This window comes from Pipistrellus kuhlii, unplaced genomic scaffold (assembly GCF_014108245.1).
Source record: "Pipistrellus kuhlii isolate mPipKuh1 unplaced genomic scaffold, mPipKuh1.p scaffold_m20_p_48, whole genome shotgun sequence".
In the NCBI taxonomy this organism is placed as follows: domain Eukaryota; kingdom Metazoa; phylum Chordata; class Mammalia; order Chiroptera; family Vespertilionidae; genus Pipistrellus; species Pipistrellus kuhlii.
Genome location: NW_023425549.1, coordinates 2,291,718 through 2,307,707, shown reverse-complemented (window position 1 = coordinate 2,307,707; position 15,990 = coordinate 2,291,718). Strand labels below are relative to the sequence as shown.

Genomic DNA, 15,990 nt, shown 5'->3' with positions numbered 1-15,990 from the left:
TGGGGGGTGAGAAGAGATTAACCGAAGATCTATGCATATATGCATAACCTATGGATATAGGCCTGAGGCGGGGGTGGAGGGTGCAGGCTAGCAGGGGTCAGTGGGGGAGAAGGGGGACATATGTAATACGTTGAGCCCTGGCAGGTGTGGTTCAGTGGGTTGGGTATCATCCCTTGCATTGAAGGATTGCTAGTTCGATTCCCTGTCGTAGCACGTGGGCTCAAGCCCCTGTGAGTGGCATGCAGGAGGCAGCCGATTAATATTTTGCTGTCATGTCAATGTTTCTCTTCCTCTCACTTCTCTCTCTAAAAATTAACAAAAAATCTTAAAAAATCTGAAGAAGCTACTCCTGTACATGTGCCTTCCAGGTGGTTTTTTTGTACCAATAAAACCAATATGAGTGTACATTCTTATTTGCCCTCTTTCTTAGAAAAAAAAAATTGCATGCTATTTAAGCTTTCTACCCCTTGATTTTTTTCACTCAACATATTATCATCTGTTAGAGGCCTGGTGCACGAATTCCTGCATGGGTGGGGTCCTTCTGGGTGGCCTGCAGGGATTGGGCTGAAACCCACCGTCCAATGCCGCTGCAGCTCCACTGTCGCTCCTGCCCATCCCATCCCCCCTGTGCCTGCCAATCAGTCCGGTCTGGGGAGGCTCACGCTGCCACAGCAGTGCTTGCTAGCCATGAGCCCTGCCTCTGGTGTCCCCCCAAAGGCGGGATCAGGCTGAAATTGGCTCTCCGATATCTCCTGAGGAGTTCTGAATTGCAAGAGATTGCAGGCCAGGCTGAGGGACCCCACCAGTGCACAACTGGGCCAGGGAGGAACCGTGGGAGGGCTCCAGGGCATGTCTGTCCCATCTTGCTCAATTGGCTGGACCCCAGCAGCAAGCTAACCTACCAGTCAGAGCATCTGCCCCCTGGTGGTCAGTGCATGTCATAGTGACTGGTCAACCAGTTGAATGCCCCCTGGTCATAGCGAGCAGTTGAGCAGCCTTATCATATTATTAGCTTGATTGCTTATTCGGTTCTGCCATTTGGCCTATTTGCATATTACCCTTTTATTATATAGGACTAAAGGCCTGGTGCACAAAATTGTGCAGGGTAGGGTGTCCCTCAGTCCAGCCTGTACCCTCTCCCATTGGGGACCCCTTGGGGGATGTCCAACTGCTGGTTTGGGCCCTATTCCATGGGCCTAAACCAGCAGTCAGACATCCCTCACACATCTAGGACTGCTGGCTCCTAACCACTCACCTGCCTGCCTGCCTGCCTGATGGCCCCTCACCACTTTGCCTGCCGGCCTGATGCCCCTAACTGCTCCCCTGCCTGCCTGATCGCCCCAACCGCCTCTGCCTGCCTGCCTGATTGCCCCTATCTACTCTCCACTGCTGGCCTGATCCCCCTAACTGCTCTTCCCTGCTGGCCTGATTGCCCTAACTGCTCTCCACTGCTGGCCTGATTGCTCCTAACTGCCTCTGCCTCAGCCCTGCCACCATGGTTTTGTCCAGAAGGACGTCCGGAAGATGTCTGGTCTAATTAGCATATTGCCCTTTTATTTGTATAGACGAATTCATGCACTGGAGGGGGTTCACTCAGCTTGGCCTACCCCATCTCACAGTCTGGGAGCTCTCAGGGGCAGGAGTTGACCTGGCAATCAGGAGAAGGCGATGTTCCTATCACACCTCTGCCGGCAGCACAAGGTTACCTGTGCCTTAGGTGGCTTTGGACAGCTGGGCAATTGCCATCCGAGGCTCACCTGCACTTCACACCAGCCCTAGACAGCTGGACAGTGGCCATCCAAGGTTTGCCTGTGCCTCAGGCTGGCCTGGGCAGCTGGGGGGCTGAGGGGACTAGGGAGCCCCGGAGGCAGGACACTGACCCGCCTGGGGGTGGGCCCAGCCATGCCATGTGCCCGCTTCGCTTCCCTGACGGGCCTGAGGGAACTGGGTGCTGCCATCTTGTGGCTGTGGGTGTCACCATCTTTGAGGGCATGGCAGTCAATTACTATATTCCCTCCTTATGGGCTGTGGGTGCCTCCATCTTTGTGACTGTGTGAGGGTCAATTAGCTTATTTCCTCTTTATTAGATAGGATAAGATATATATAAGGGAAGAAAAAGATGTATAATTAGCCTGCTTATTTTTTCTTCTAACTTCATAGTATTCCACTCCATTATGTGGATTCACCATATTTATTCAGCCAGTCCCTACTCTTAGACTTAAGTGTTATTTCTAATGTTCGCTGATGTAAGTGATGAGACAGTGGATATCTTGTACATGCATTTGTCTCCTGTTTGTGGAGGCGTTTCTTCACAGTAGACTCCTGGAAGTGATATTACTATCAATAGCTCAAAGGGAAAATGCATTGTCCTGTGAGGATGTCGCTGAAATATCCTCCAAAGGGGCTGTGCCATTTTGTAATCCTCCCAGCAGTGCTCAAAAGTGCCTGCTTCCCAGCTCTTGCCAACAGTATATTGTCAAACCTCTGGATTCCTGCCAGTCAGAGAGGTGAGGGAAAGTGGAGTCTCAATGGGACATTTGTCATTTAAATTAAATTACATAGACATATAAGACCGAGAGCACTGCGAGGCCTCCTCTTTGGACAGCAGAAGAAATAAGCGTATTTTAGTACCCTAAGGGAAGCACCATCACACCAGCGGGGAGACACAAGTTCTCTGTTCAGAACTCCTCTGTGATGGGGGGTCCCTGCCGGGCCCTCTGCCTGCAGGATTTCCACTGACTCACCTTCATTCTCCAAAGCCCACCCTGGCCGGTCAAGGCTGTGCATTTGTTTACCCGAGTGAATGGTGTGTTGTGACTGCCAAGTTCGCCTTTTCACATTTGGCTTTTTCTGGCCAGTAGGGAGCTCCATCTCCCTTTGCCCTTGAGGAGTCATTTTCTTCTAATCCCCTTGTTAATTGCTTTAGGTGTCCCATGTACATTAAACAGCTGCACCACAGAAAGAGATCCTTAAGCCAGACTCCCTCCCCAGCCCGTTCTGGCCTTCTTATACCTGTCTTTAAAGATCTGACAGGGACAGTGGACTTAGTGGGTAGGCGTGCAGGCGCTGGGGCCAAATTGCCCAGATTCAAATCAAAGCTTTGCTACTCACTAGCTGAGTGGTACTGGACACTTCCCTAACCTCTTTGGGGCTGGGTGCCCTTCTCTGATGAATGGGATAATAGTACCTTTTCTGTAGGGTAGTTTTGAAGAATAAACGAGTTGATTTAGGTACTTAGCCTGGAGCTCAATGAGGGGCACACGCAAACTCTGATTAAGGTGAGGTCCTGTTAGTGGTGATGATAATGATGGTGGTGGTGATGACAGCACTACTGCTGCGCATGCGAGGATGTGGTAATGCTGATGGTGATTGGGCGCACCCTGAGCTCTGCTACATGTTTGTGACCTTGAGCAAGCAGCTCAATCACCCCCATTGTTTCTCATTTCATCATTGGTTTGTAGCGATGGGAATAATACTGTCCATCTAAAGCGCAAATCAGCAAACTGCTGCCTGTGGGTCAAAGTCTAGCCTGCTGCCTGTTTTCTTTAGTTCTTTGTTTGTTAGTTAGTTTGTTTAGAGAGAAAGAGAGAGAAAGATACATACAGAGACAGAGATCATGTGAGAGGAAGCATTTATCAGCTGCCTCTTGCATGCCCCATCTGGGATTGAGCCCACAACCTTTCAGTGCATGGAGCACACCCAACCAACTGAGCCACACCAACCAGGGCACTGTTTTTATGAATAAAGTTTTATTGGAACACAACCATACCTTCTTGTCTACATAGTGTTTATGGCTGCTTTCACACTGCAATGGCAGAGTTGAGTAGTTAGTTAGTTGTACCTTAGACCTTATTGCCTATAAAGGACAAAATATTTACTCTGTAGCACTACAGACAAAGGTGATTGACCCCTGACCTAAAGGAGTGGTTGTGAGGATGTGGGACACGAAGCTTGTGTAGACTTGGCACGTATTAGGTGTCCAGTGCAGGGGGGCTGCAGCAAGCCAGCATTTAACTTTCATGAACTACATGCCCCACTCTTGGGCCCACCCCTGCTACTCGCCTCCAGCTCCACGAGGAAAATAGAGGGAGTAATTACAATATGAATAGTTTAATTAGCAATATCATAAATGACATTTTTATCATGTAGCATACATTTCCATATGCATTAACTATTGCACATGCACACTAGTCTGCAGCCATGGATCTGAAAGGCTGTGTCCTGGGGACTGTGCTTTGCGGGAGGTGTAAGGCTGCTCTCACCAGCGGTAATTTTGATGCTGATTTCCCCTTGCCTGATGGCTTCAGAAGCTAACATCCAAGGAAGCAACAACTCCCGTCTGAATGGTAGTGATGAATATTATTATCAGCATCTAGAGAAAAGTAAAACTGAATGCTACAGTTTTCCTACCATGGAAAGAAATCCTGAGGGCAGATAAAATCTCTCTGAAATCATAAGTGAGAGAGGACGGTATTGTAGTTAAAAAATTCAGTGCATTCACTTCTTTCATCTTTTCCCCAGGCACACATCTGTTTTGTAAAGTGAGGTACTCAGGTGTCATTTACATTTGGCCTTATTTATTGTTTCATAACTGAATCTGACAGGTCACCTTGCAAAAGGCAGAGGAACATCCCCTTAATTTTGCAGACAGAATATATGTTAACCAGAAGCCGGGTGCACAAAATTCATGCATGGGAAGGGAGTCCCCTCAGCTCGGCCTGCACTCTCTCCAATCTGGGACCTCTCGCTCCTAACCGCTCACCTGTCTGCCAGCCTGACCCCCCTAACTGCTCTCCCCTGATAGCCTGTTTGCCCTAACTGCTCTCCCCTGATAGCCTGTTTGCCCTAACTGCTCTCCCCTGCTGACCTGGTCTCCTTAACTGCTCTCCCCTGCCTGTCTGATTGCCTCTAACCTCCTCTGCCTTGGCCCCACCAACATGGCTTTGTCAGGAAGGATGTAGGGAATGACATCCGGAAGGTCGTCCTGAAGGTGTTCAGTCTAATTAGCATTTTACCCTTTTATTAGTATAGATGTTACTCCTTCCATCTCACTCGCTGAGTTGTGGGAATAGAATGAGATCTGGGTAGGAGGATACTCGGAGAAACTAAGTAGACGGGTGTGGTGTAATCTGGTTCCTCCCATCCTTGGCAAGAAGGAGCTGTCCACATTGAGTTACCTGGAGGAGAGAGGGGCTCAGTGGTGTGAGGACAGGAGCATTAGATAACAAATGCGTGTAATTAGAGCAAATTATCTTCATTGGAAAATAAGCACATTGTTTTCCAATTTAATGAATAAAGAAGCTTCTAATTAACTCCAGTAGAGAGATTTGCTTTCATATTTCAGTAGTTAAGCTCTATGTTTTTTTGTATTAATATTTTGTTTTTATGACCCAGCTTAATGGTGGCTTCTTTCCCTGTTCCTTATTGGTGAAACAGAATTTTATAGAAGAAAAGCAAACCCAGAGGTAATTCAGTCTAATTTCTTCTTTTTTAAGGAAGGAAATATGGTCCAGAGAGATCCTGTTGGATCCTGTGACTTGACCAGGGTGCCCTAACTGGTTAGCTGTCCACTGAACCAGGTCCCCAGACATATGTCTGACCAGCACAGGAAGGCCCTCTGCTAGACTCTGGTGTGCACCCTGCCTACCCTGCCCTAGCTCTGTTTCCCTCCTGCTCCCTACCCTTGCTCTGGGCCTTACTTGGCCCTGCTGGCATCTTACTTGCCTCAGAACTACTTCTGCTACTAAAAACCTCCTTCCCTGACCCCTGGCCTCCAGCGCACTCTGTCCTGTTCCAGGTCCAGGCCTGTCTCCTAGCTCCAGGCTAAGCATCACCTGGCCTGTATTACCTGGTGTGTCCCTCCTCTGACAGCCAGAGCAGGTGATTGTGGGAGCTGTCCACCCTGGCTCCTGCCCCAGAGCCTCAGAGTACAGAAGTTGGAATACAATTGGCCTAACAACTCATATCACTTGATTCTTATATCCTGGACTCTTTTCTAAAAATAAAAAAATAAAAAAATAAATTAAAAATAGCCCTAACCAGTTTGGCTCAGTGGATGGAGCGTCGGCCTGCGGACTGAAGGGTCCCAGGTTCGATTCTGATCAAAGGCATGTACCTTGGTTGTGGGCACATCTCCGGTAGGGGGTATGCAGGAGGCAGCTGATTGATGTTTCTCATCAATGTTTCTAACTCTCCCTCTCTCTTTCTCTCTGTAAAATATCAATAAAATATATTTTAAAAAAATAAACAACTTTATTTTTAGAGCAGTTTAAGGTTCATAGCAAAGCAAAGTAGAAAGTACAGAGTTCTCATATACCCCCTGTCCTAACACACCTACAACCTCTGCAACTATCGACATTCCCCCTCTCCCCCCCACAGTGATATGCTTTCCTCAGCTCTTTCTCATTCCTAAACCCTGGGCTCTTTGTCTTAAGGCAAAAAAAAAAAAAAAAAAAAAAAAAAAAAAAAAGTAAAAAAGAAAAGGAAAGGAAGAAAATACATCCAGATAGTCTACATGGGTCTCTGTGACCGCAGAGGCAGGCATGCAGTCAATTTCAGTTAAGTCCGTTCTGTCTGTCATTCTCTATTGAATAGAGTCTATTCTATCTCAAGGCTGGCTGGTCACTGTGTCAAAGCTCACACACAAAGAACCCTGCTCTGGCCCTCTTAACCCTGTCTCTCAGAACCAATTCCAAATCCCCGAGGCTGCGATTCTGATTGGCTGCAGCGGGTCAGGGTCCCACCCTGGGGATGAGGAGGAGAAGAATAGAGAAGGGGGCAGTTTAGGGTGTTATTATGGCTAAGCAAATAACCCAAAAGATGTTTACTATACCAAGATACTGTGTAATCCGTGGTCTCCTGAGAAGTCACCAGGTGTCTCTTTTCTAAATCCTTTTAAATGTTGGCCCTAGTTTGGCCAGAGGTTCATCTTTGGGCTTTAGCTCTTCCCTTATTCTCACCTTCATAGAAAGAGCTATGTTTCCTGCCTTGTGCTTTATTACCCGCTGGGAGTCCCACTGCCATCAGGCCCCAGTCATGTGTAGACCCACTGGAAGTGACCATGTCCAGTGGTCCCCATCTCTTGCCTCTCAATAGGTCATCACTAAGCCTTCTTGCTCCTGCCTCAAGGTGCCCTTGGCTAATGGGACATGTGGTTGTGGCACCCTCACAAATACACGCTCGAGGGCGAAGTTGGACAGTTTGGGAGACGCATTGACAATGTGCAGTGACTATCATTTTCTATTTTAAAACCACGGCAACCATTAATTTTTCATCAAGGAATTCTTTTATAATGGGCACTGCCATAAAAGTTCTGCATTTAGAACAGCCTATTTAAACATTCTGGTGTCGATCTGTTGAATTTATGCATGCCTTCAAATGTTAGGCCACCAGTTTTCTGAGATAAGCAACAATTTTCTCTGAAATTGCCCATTATGTGAAATTCGGGGATTCTTGCTAATTCCCATCTGTATTGTCACCTGTGTCTAAATTTGGGGTTTGGTGCGGCACATCAGAGGTTATGTGTATGCACAGTGGAAGGCATTTTATAGTCCAAACAATTTAATAAAAATGCAATTGGACTGGCACACTGGAGGCTGTGGACCCTTGCAGAGTGCAGATAATGCTCCAGATTAAAGAGCTGGGGCTTTGTTCATTAAAGTCAAGTAACGCGTGTGAATTAGCATTTCCTTGCTGTTGCTTTATTTCAAGAGTATACCATTTTCCCATCATAATAATAGGCTACATTTTCTTAAAATCATTTGATTATGATTGGTCTTGCCTATCCAGTTTGCAAATAAAAAGCATTTGTGGTGATACACTAGCTGTTTTAAAACAGCCTTAATCTCTGGTTCTGCTTTTGAACTGCTACAGGTCAGACTCTGCGAAAGGCTGAGAGAAGCCGGTCCTGCTCTCGGGAGAACAAGGAGGTAAATGTGTCACTGGCGAGGGCTGGTGGGAGGCAGCTATTTGAAGGGAAGTGGGCGGGGGTGGAGGGGGATGTGCAGGCTGGTGACTAAGTATTCCTGGCTCTCCTCTCTGAGTCCCAAGCTTGAATCCCTGACTAAATAATACTTGGCAACTAGAGTTATCAACCAGTGTCACTTGTTGTTAATAATCTCTTGTTGAATGTATCAGTTAGCTTTGTCTGTGTAACAAATCACTGTAACTTAAAAACAGCCATGCATTTATTCATAATTCTGTGGCTCAGCAGTCTGGGTGGGGCTTACGTGGGCAGGTCTGCTGATGGGCTAGGTTCTGCTGATAGGCTAGGTTCTGCTGACCTCAGCTGGGATCATTTATGCATTTGTCCTTCACTGTTGTCACCTAGAGCTACCTGTCGGTTAGGATGCTTTATGTTCTTTCATCCTCCAGCAAGCTAGCCACATGGAGGTTCAAGACTTCAGAGTTTGAATGGAAGCATAGGACCTCTTGAGTCCTAGCTCAGAACTTGGCACGGTCACTTCTGCCACTTTCTATTTCTCAAAGCGAGCCACAAGGTCAGCTCAGATTCAAGGGTGGGGAAATAGGTCTCACTTCTTGAGAGGAAATCTACAAACTATTATGGCCCTTCTTGAAACTACCATTCTGAACCCACCTGCTCTGTGCCAGGCACCGGCTGGAACTAAGGCATGGGTGAGGCAGTCCTTGATCTTAGGACGTGCAACAGATCATTATAATACAAAGTGCCAATATAGTGAGAGAAGGGCAAAGAAAGTAGAAATTCAGTACCCAAAGGGGGTCGCATACTGCCAGTGATTATTAATTAAGAAAGGCTGTGCAGAGAAGCCGGTGTGAAGGCTGCCTCCTAAAGGCTGAGTAGGAGACTTCTAGGCCAAGTAAAAGCCACGGTCAAAGTCACAGAGACACGAATAGGGAAGCGGCAAGGTCATTGAGCCTGAGATGGGAAGTGGTGCAAGGACTCATAGGTTACAATGCAGGGGGGTCTCAAACTCAGGGGAGTTAAATTTGAGTCTTAATAGTGGCATATGGGTGCAGGGGTATGAACGTGTATAGCTTATCATAAATATCAATCAATCCTGAATTCATGAACACTTGGGTACTAACATTCTTGATTGCAAAGTGACACAATTCTAAGGGAATTTCTCAGGCTCAGCTGGGCCCAGAGGCTCAAAAATGGCCACAGGACTTTGTCTTCACTGTGGCTCTGCTTCCTCTGTGCTGGCCTCCCCCAGCCAGCTCTGAGGAAGCAGGTTGGGTTTGGACGCCCCATTTACTTTGTTGTTGAAAGATGAAACAGAGGGCTGGAGACCAGGAGGCCAGGACACAGGCTTTATTGGAGGAGAAGACCCTGCCAGGCTGCCTTCCAAGGGAGAAAGAGCACACGTGCATGGGTGAACACGCCTTTTGAGGGGAGGAAAGGGAAGGGACGGGGCTTAGGGTACTAGGCACACGCTGATTGGTGGTTTCATGTAAGGCACATGATTAGGGACCTAGGGACTTAGGAATTGGGGCTTAGGGTATTTGGCAGGTGCTGGTTGGTGGTTCAGTGCACAGTCCATATAAGGTGCCTTGTTAGGTGCTCAGGAATGTCTATCTGCAGGTACAGGTTACATCCTTCTCTGTCCATCAGTTGGGGGAAGGGAGGATCTATCAGTTGTGACTTTCATTCTTTCCTACTTTTCTCAGCTGCAGCCAGAACAGCCAGTGTGGGTTTTCTTTTTATTTAATTAACCTGCCTGGACTGAGGGCGGGGACATAACTTGGGAAGTTTGATGCTGCTGGGATGACCTAAATAAATGTCAGCTCCAGAGGGCAGTCTCGATGCTGAACAAGGGTGGGTTTTCTGCTCCTCTCTGGTAGGAGGTTTCTCTGGGAGCAGGCGCAGGTGTGCCTGTCTCCTGCGAAGAATGGGAGTGAGCTCAGGCCTGCACACACCTGTCTTCCTCTGTGAAGTGACCGAGGATGGCAACCAGCGCTGCTCAGCCAGGAGTGAATGGTGTAAACCTAACTGGTATCTTAGGCCACAGAACAGCAGCATCCCATCCATCCACAGTAAGAAGTTAGCAGGGAACCCAGGAAGCAGGGAGCAGGTAACCAGTGGAAACACTCTCTCCCCCCCTCACTGGCAGCAGGACCCCCCCTAATTGCCACTTTTCCGGCTACTCCCATCACGTCAGTTGCCTGAGAGCATTTCAGATCACACTCCTCTTCTGAAAGTGAGGGAAAATAGAGAATGAGGTTGTTTATCACAATATCCAACTTCCACCCTGAAATATATCTATGGTAAGATGGCTTTGGGCCCTCTGAAAAAGAGGGTGCTGACTCTCTAATAGGGCTTTTGCTTGGTCAGAAAAACAAGAGAAAGAAATCAATGCCAAGCTGCCAGGCTGTTTACCCTGATATGTTATAAAAGGGCTTTTCCATCCACCTCTTTCTCCTACCCTTCCCCCTGACCCCCCAGTCTGTGGACTCTGCACCTCCTGATGTACTGTGCCTTACACAGGATGCCAGGTATAGACAAGCTCTGTCCCCATGAAAGATGAGAAGAAGACATGCTGGTGAGAACAGGTGGATGACATGGCGTGTTTCTTGGGTGGTGAGGTTACTCCAGCCTCCTTACAACTTGGCCAGAGGACACGTGGTTTCCACGGGTATTTCTCTGAGTGTTCAAGGCCAACACGGCAAAGGGAGGATGGGCAGCTGTTCTCAGTGAGCTTGCCAGGCCCAATTCAGCCCAAAGGTTGTTTTATTTGGCCCATACTCTATTTCAGTTTTTTAGAATTAGGGGTCCACATTTAGTAAAAATTGGAGATTTCACGTAAAAATATACCCTTCTGGCTTCTTTGGGAAAGTGGAGACTTGTTCCTGTATGGCAACAAGGGCCATTGCTGCTGTTGTGGATGCGGCCCTTTCAGGAGAGCTTTCCAGGCTGCCTCCCTGCCCCCATCTCTGCTCCACAGGGAACTGTTTCAGCAGCTGCATTGCAGGCCCCATGCTGAGTGCTTAATGGCAGAGGATCACAAACATTGCTGCGCTGCCGCAGAATCACCCGGAGCTTTTACATACCCTGATATCCAGGCCTCTTTCCAAACCAGTTAAATCAGAATCTCTGGCAGTGTGGTCCAGGCATCCGAGCCTGTTAATTTCCCCAAGTGGTTGTGATGAGAAGCAGGGTTCACAGGTGGTAACTAACCCTGGGTGCTTCCCTGCATACCCCATGCCGGCCTGGCAGGAGGACTCCCCTTTTCAAGCCCTCCTCTCCCCTCCCTCCCTCCCTCCCTCCCTTCCTCCCAGCCCTCTCACAGGCATACAAAGGCACAAATCAAAGGCAAGGGTGGCAGGCATAGAGGAGACCCAGGGTGCGGCGGGGGGAGAGAAGACTTCCTGGAAGAGGCATCTTGACCTGAGGCTTCAGAAGGGTTAGAAGCATTTCTGAAAAATGTCTCTTTGATGGTTGGCTTCAAGTCGGTAGATAACTCCCATGTAGCTGGGAAAAGCATTCTCAACAAGCATTCATGGTTCCTGCCTGTGGAGATTATATAGTGTTTATGGCCCTTAGTCATGAATTATTAATGGTTTTGAAATTGTGGCCATTGTAGTTTACTCAGAAATCGTTAGGAAGTAAATTTATCATGCAGTGTTTTTAAAGAAAAGGAAACCGCAGAGGAGAAAGAAATCTTTATTCATCACCCCCCTGCCCAGAGTTCACACTGGTGCCCAGCAGCACGGGGCCTGTGGGTACGGCACTGGGAGCACGCCCTCCTGCACGGAGTTAACTGTGAATTAGCACCCACCAGGTGCTTCTGCAGCAAAGCCCAGTCATGTGACCTTGGACGAGTCTCTTGACCCCCTCATTTGATAATACCCACTTTGGCGACTGGTTTATAGCGTAAAGGCTGAGTGTTCTGAAGCACCTGGTGTAAGTGCCTGACCCATAGTAGGCATTCCATAATGTCAGTTACAATGTTGATCATTCCCTAGAATGTCTAGTATTTAACCGAGAGAGCTTTCCCCCTGGACTAAGAGCTAAGAGGCAGCAGAACTGCACTTACTTTTTTTTTTTTTTTTTTAAAGAAAATCTATTTCAGAGTGGAAGGGAGAGAGAGAGAAAGAGAGAGAGAGAGTTCAATGATGAGAGAGAATCCTTGATCCGTTGGCTGCCTCCTGCACACCCCCTTCTGGGGATCAGGCCCACAACCCAGGCATGTGCCCTGACTGGGAATTGAACTGTGACCTCCTAGTTCATAGGTTGATGCTCAAGCTCTGGGGGGTACAACTGCACTTAGTACTGAAGGGGCCTCCCTTGCTTCAGCACCCCTAGGCAAGTGAGCTGTGTTCCGTCTCCCCCAATCCACCTGCATCCCCCAACCTCTCTCAGAGGACTGCCTTCTTTTGTAATTGATTGGAGATGCGGGAAAAACCTCTTGACAGCACATTCATCTACTGGGCGCACTCTATAGAGGACTGAGAAAGTCATTTAACTCAACCACCTAGGAGAGATTTAGCTTTCCTTTTGCATGCACACACGTGCACACACATGAGCATGCATAAGCATTTCCTGCTGTTAAGCAGAGGCTCCTTTCAGATCTGCCAAATGAAATAGGAGATTGGGATCTTGGCCACACAGCCAGGGATGGGAGACCTGCACAGCTGACGGTGTGCCAGCGTAGACACACCTCTGCTCCCATCTCATCTCTGCACCTTGTTATCTTGATGCACCTCTCTAATAATTGTTCCTTCTCTAGTCCAGAGGCCATAGAGAGAGTCTGATCGATCTGGCTAATCAATACTAAAGGGCATTTAGAGGGCTCCTGACACCAGCCCCTCACCCAGTTTCCCTCTGTGAGAAATGCTCACCTGTCCAAATTTCAAATGATGGACTCGGAAACTGAAGCGTGGCGAAATGAGACTTTAATTCACTCTAGAGAGTGGGCCTCCATTGTACAGACTCGCACGTGGGCCAGGGAACACAGCCTATTTACTCAGCCTATGTCCCTCCTCCAGTTCCTCATTGGCTGAGCACTATGAGGTCACCTGTTTCCTCACATGTCACCTAGGTCTTGCTGTCTCCCATCGGGCCATTTATAAAAATTGTGCTGAGGCCTTTAGCTGACTCCACCTCCCCTGTCTAGCTGAGGCAGACCCTTGGAGAGGGTTTCCACCATAATGCTGGCCCATGTGCAGTTCTTCGTCCCTACATCCTCTTCCCTCCTCCCCACGTTCTGCTTGTCCTGCGGAAATTCAGCAAATTCCATCAGAAGCTGACCATGCTTTAGTGGATCACAGAGGTCCATTTCTTACACCTCTCAATAGGCAACTGCTGTAATCAAATTTTTAAGTGTTTTTCCAGAAATATTCTATGCAGATCATATCTACTCTCTCTGTCCCAGTCCCCTCTTAACACAATGATAGCATGCAATGCACATTGTTTTGATCCTGGATTTTATTTTCACATACTAACATGTCCATAGCAGGACACATGCACAGACTTCATTCTTCTTTGTGACTGCATAGTACTCTGTCGTGAATGCATGGGAGCATAATCCTTTATTTAGACCTTTGGGGCCAAATAAAGTTATAAAGTAATATCATCCCAGTATGGCCTAAAACGGCACTCTGTAATCAAATGCATCAGTGTATCTGTAGGAAAATATGAATATTCATACTAAGTGGGATTAAAAAAAGGCTATAAATTCCATGTCAGTTCCGATCCAGTATTGTTGCTAAGTAATTGCATATAGGGGATTGCTCATAAATATATTGCTGGTTCCCGGTGGTGACTGTCTAGGCTATTAATGGTCTTTGGCTACTGTACGAGCACTTTAAAGACCTCCTAGAGCAGACATCTCTGTGCACATATGCAGGAAGAGTCAAAGGTTAAATTCTTAAGAGCAGAAATTAATGGATCAAAGGGCATGTGCTGTTTTAATATTGATGTTTCTATTTTGTCTCCTAATAGTGCACGAGAGGGGCAGAGCTTTCTGTCCAGGCCCCCTTGTAAAATCTTGGCCAGATTCAAGCGGGGCTGCCCTTGGCTGAGGTGCACACACCAGAGCCATTCATTGGCCACCCCGTTGTTCCCTAGTCCACTTTTCTCCGCAGGGAGTGGAGCTGGGCATTGTCCTGGGAAGGACTGAGGGCTTGTCCAGCACCTTGTTTCTAAAAACCATCCCTCGTGGGCCCTCAGCTCTGAGCACGTGGCTCATTGCAGAGGGCAGGGCGGGGGGAACCTGGTGACTTAGAGTAAGTTTCCGAGTCCGCTCACATGCAAGCAGGGAGCCCGTCCCTTCCTTAGTGCAGCTCTCAGCATTCTTGTCACTTCAGCCTTCTGGGGAGTCAGGAGCCGCTTCTTCCATATTTAAAGATCTCAACTGCTTTGTTTAAAAATTTAAATAGAAAGGGAGAGAGAGAGAAAGACAGTGCAAGCTGGTGATGCTGCATTACAAGGACCTGCCTGACATGACAGCTGACGTTCCACATCTGCACTTTTCCTCTTAGTTCACATTTCTGGCAGAGAAGAATTAAATCCATTTTACATCAACTGCCAGACGCGTTCCCAGTTGTAAAGTTAGTGTTGTCAGGCTTTCCGCTTCTTGAGTCTTGGTGTCTGCAGCTTTGAGCGTTCGGAGTGTGGGGGTCCTGGTAACATTGACAACTGATTGCTGCAGGGCGAATAGTCACATGGCAGAGTTAGAAGCTGTGCAGCAAAGCAGTTGAGCCTGGAACCCTGGAACCCTAGAACCAAACAGCCTGGGTCCTTGGCCAGTGTCCTCACTCAGGAGAGTTGCCTAGTGTGTCTGTGACTCGACGTCCTCTTGCAGAGAGTAGGGGTACTGCCTACGGAGCCTGCACCGCGGGCTTGTGGGAAGAACTCAGTGAGTTAATATGTGTGAAGTGCTTACTACGGCAGTGGCGCATACTAGCTGCTCAATAATGGTGAACACTGTAACTTAGGGCTGGCAGGGTTAGAATAGCTGCTTAAAAAGCTAATACCTTCTGAGTCAGATGGGCGAGAAGTCTTCCCAAGAAAAGCGGGACGTGAACTGGGCTGATGAGAAGTATATAAGCCCTCCCATCAGAATGACTTGCCCCTGAATCAGCAGCCTACTCCAGGCTGCAGCCAGGCTGCTGTGTGCAGACATAACCCATCACCCCAGCTGCACAACAGCCATGATACCACAACCACCAATTTCTGATAAAATGCCAGGAAGGAGATTGACATGCCTAAAACCTTCCTGGCATCGGCTTAGCTTCCGACACAAATTAAACTCTAGGAAAAACCCCAATCAGAGAGCTCCAGTTTGGGACTGGAAAGAGATAATGTTGACAGCTTTTCCTCCCCGAGCCTGTTTTGGCTCAGCAGTGTGCCCTTTAACAGAGCATCATCAGAGTTGCCTGTATCCTTGAATCTTAGGCATGAAATTGCATTTAAGGTGTCTCCCTTTACCTTCCCACCTCCAAAATCACTTTATGGAATACAGTGAAAAGAGAATGATGCTATCTGAGAAAAGGAGGTTCCTGTGGATTACTCGTCAAAGATATGTCTCCTGGGTGACAGTGGGCCTGTGAGAACTGCCCATCACTCAGGCTGGGGCACCTCTGAGGAGCCCGGCCAGGGCCATGAGAGTCAGGCCATGTGAGGTCCAGTCAGTCCCCAGTCACCACTGCTGACCTTCGCAAACTCATGCTCTCCTCTTTGGGCTCCCGTCACTTCGGTGGTCCCCATGTCTGACAAGAGCCACTGGTTCTGTGACTTCAGCTTCATTAGGGTCCATAAGCCTGTCTCTCAGACAGTTCAAGTGACAAAAGCCCTCCTCCAACCAGCTGCAGCAAAGATGGGAAGTGGTGGCCTCACCAGGGCTGGTCCACAGCAGGCACAGCTGGATCAGGGGCTCTGACTCAGCACCCTCCACTCTGCCTCCTTCTATGATGGGGCCACTCTCCAGCAGGCTGCTCTCTCTTGGTGCCCGCCGGCCGCAGCAGCTCCAGGCTTCTGCACAGAGGCCACGTAGCACGTGGGAGAAAGCA

General features: G+C 48.2%; 1 protein-coding gene across 5 annotated transcripts in view; it reads left to right on the top strand.

Moving 5' to 3' along the window:
- LOC118704856 (katanin interacting protein) overlaps nucleotides 1-15,990 on the top strand; it is a 187,453-nt gene that overhangs the window by 27,813 nt on the left and 143,650 nt on the right. For 4 of the 5 annotated variants that reach the window (XM_045572525.1, XM_045572526.1, XM_045572524.1 and 1 more), the window contains exon 2: nucleotides 7,873-7,928. The exons of the other annotated variant lie outside the window; for it this stretch is intronic. In XM_045572525.1, the coding sequence (XP_045428481.1) occupies nucleotides 7,873-7,928 (56 nt within the window). The remainder of the gene's footprint in view (nucleotides 1-7,872; nucleotides 7,929-15,990) is intronic. 5 annotated transcript variants of the gene reach the window in all.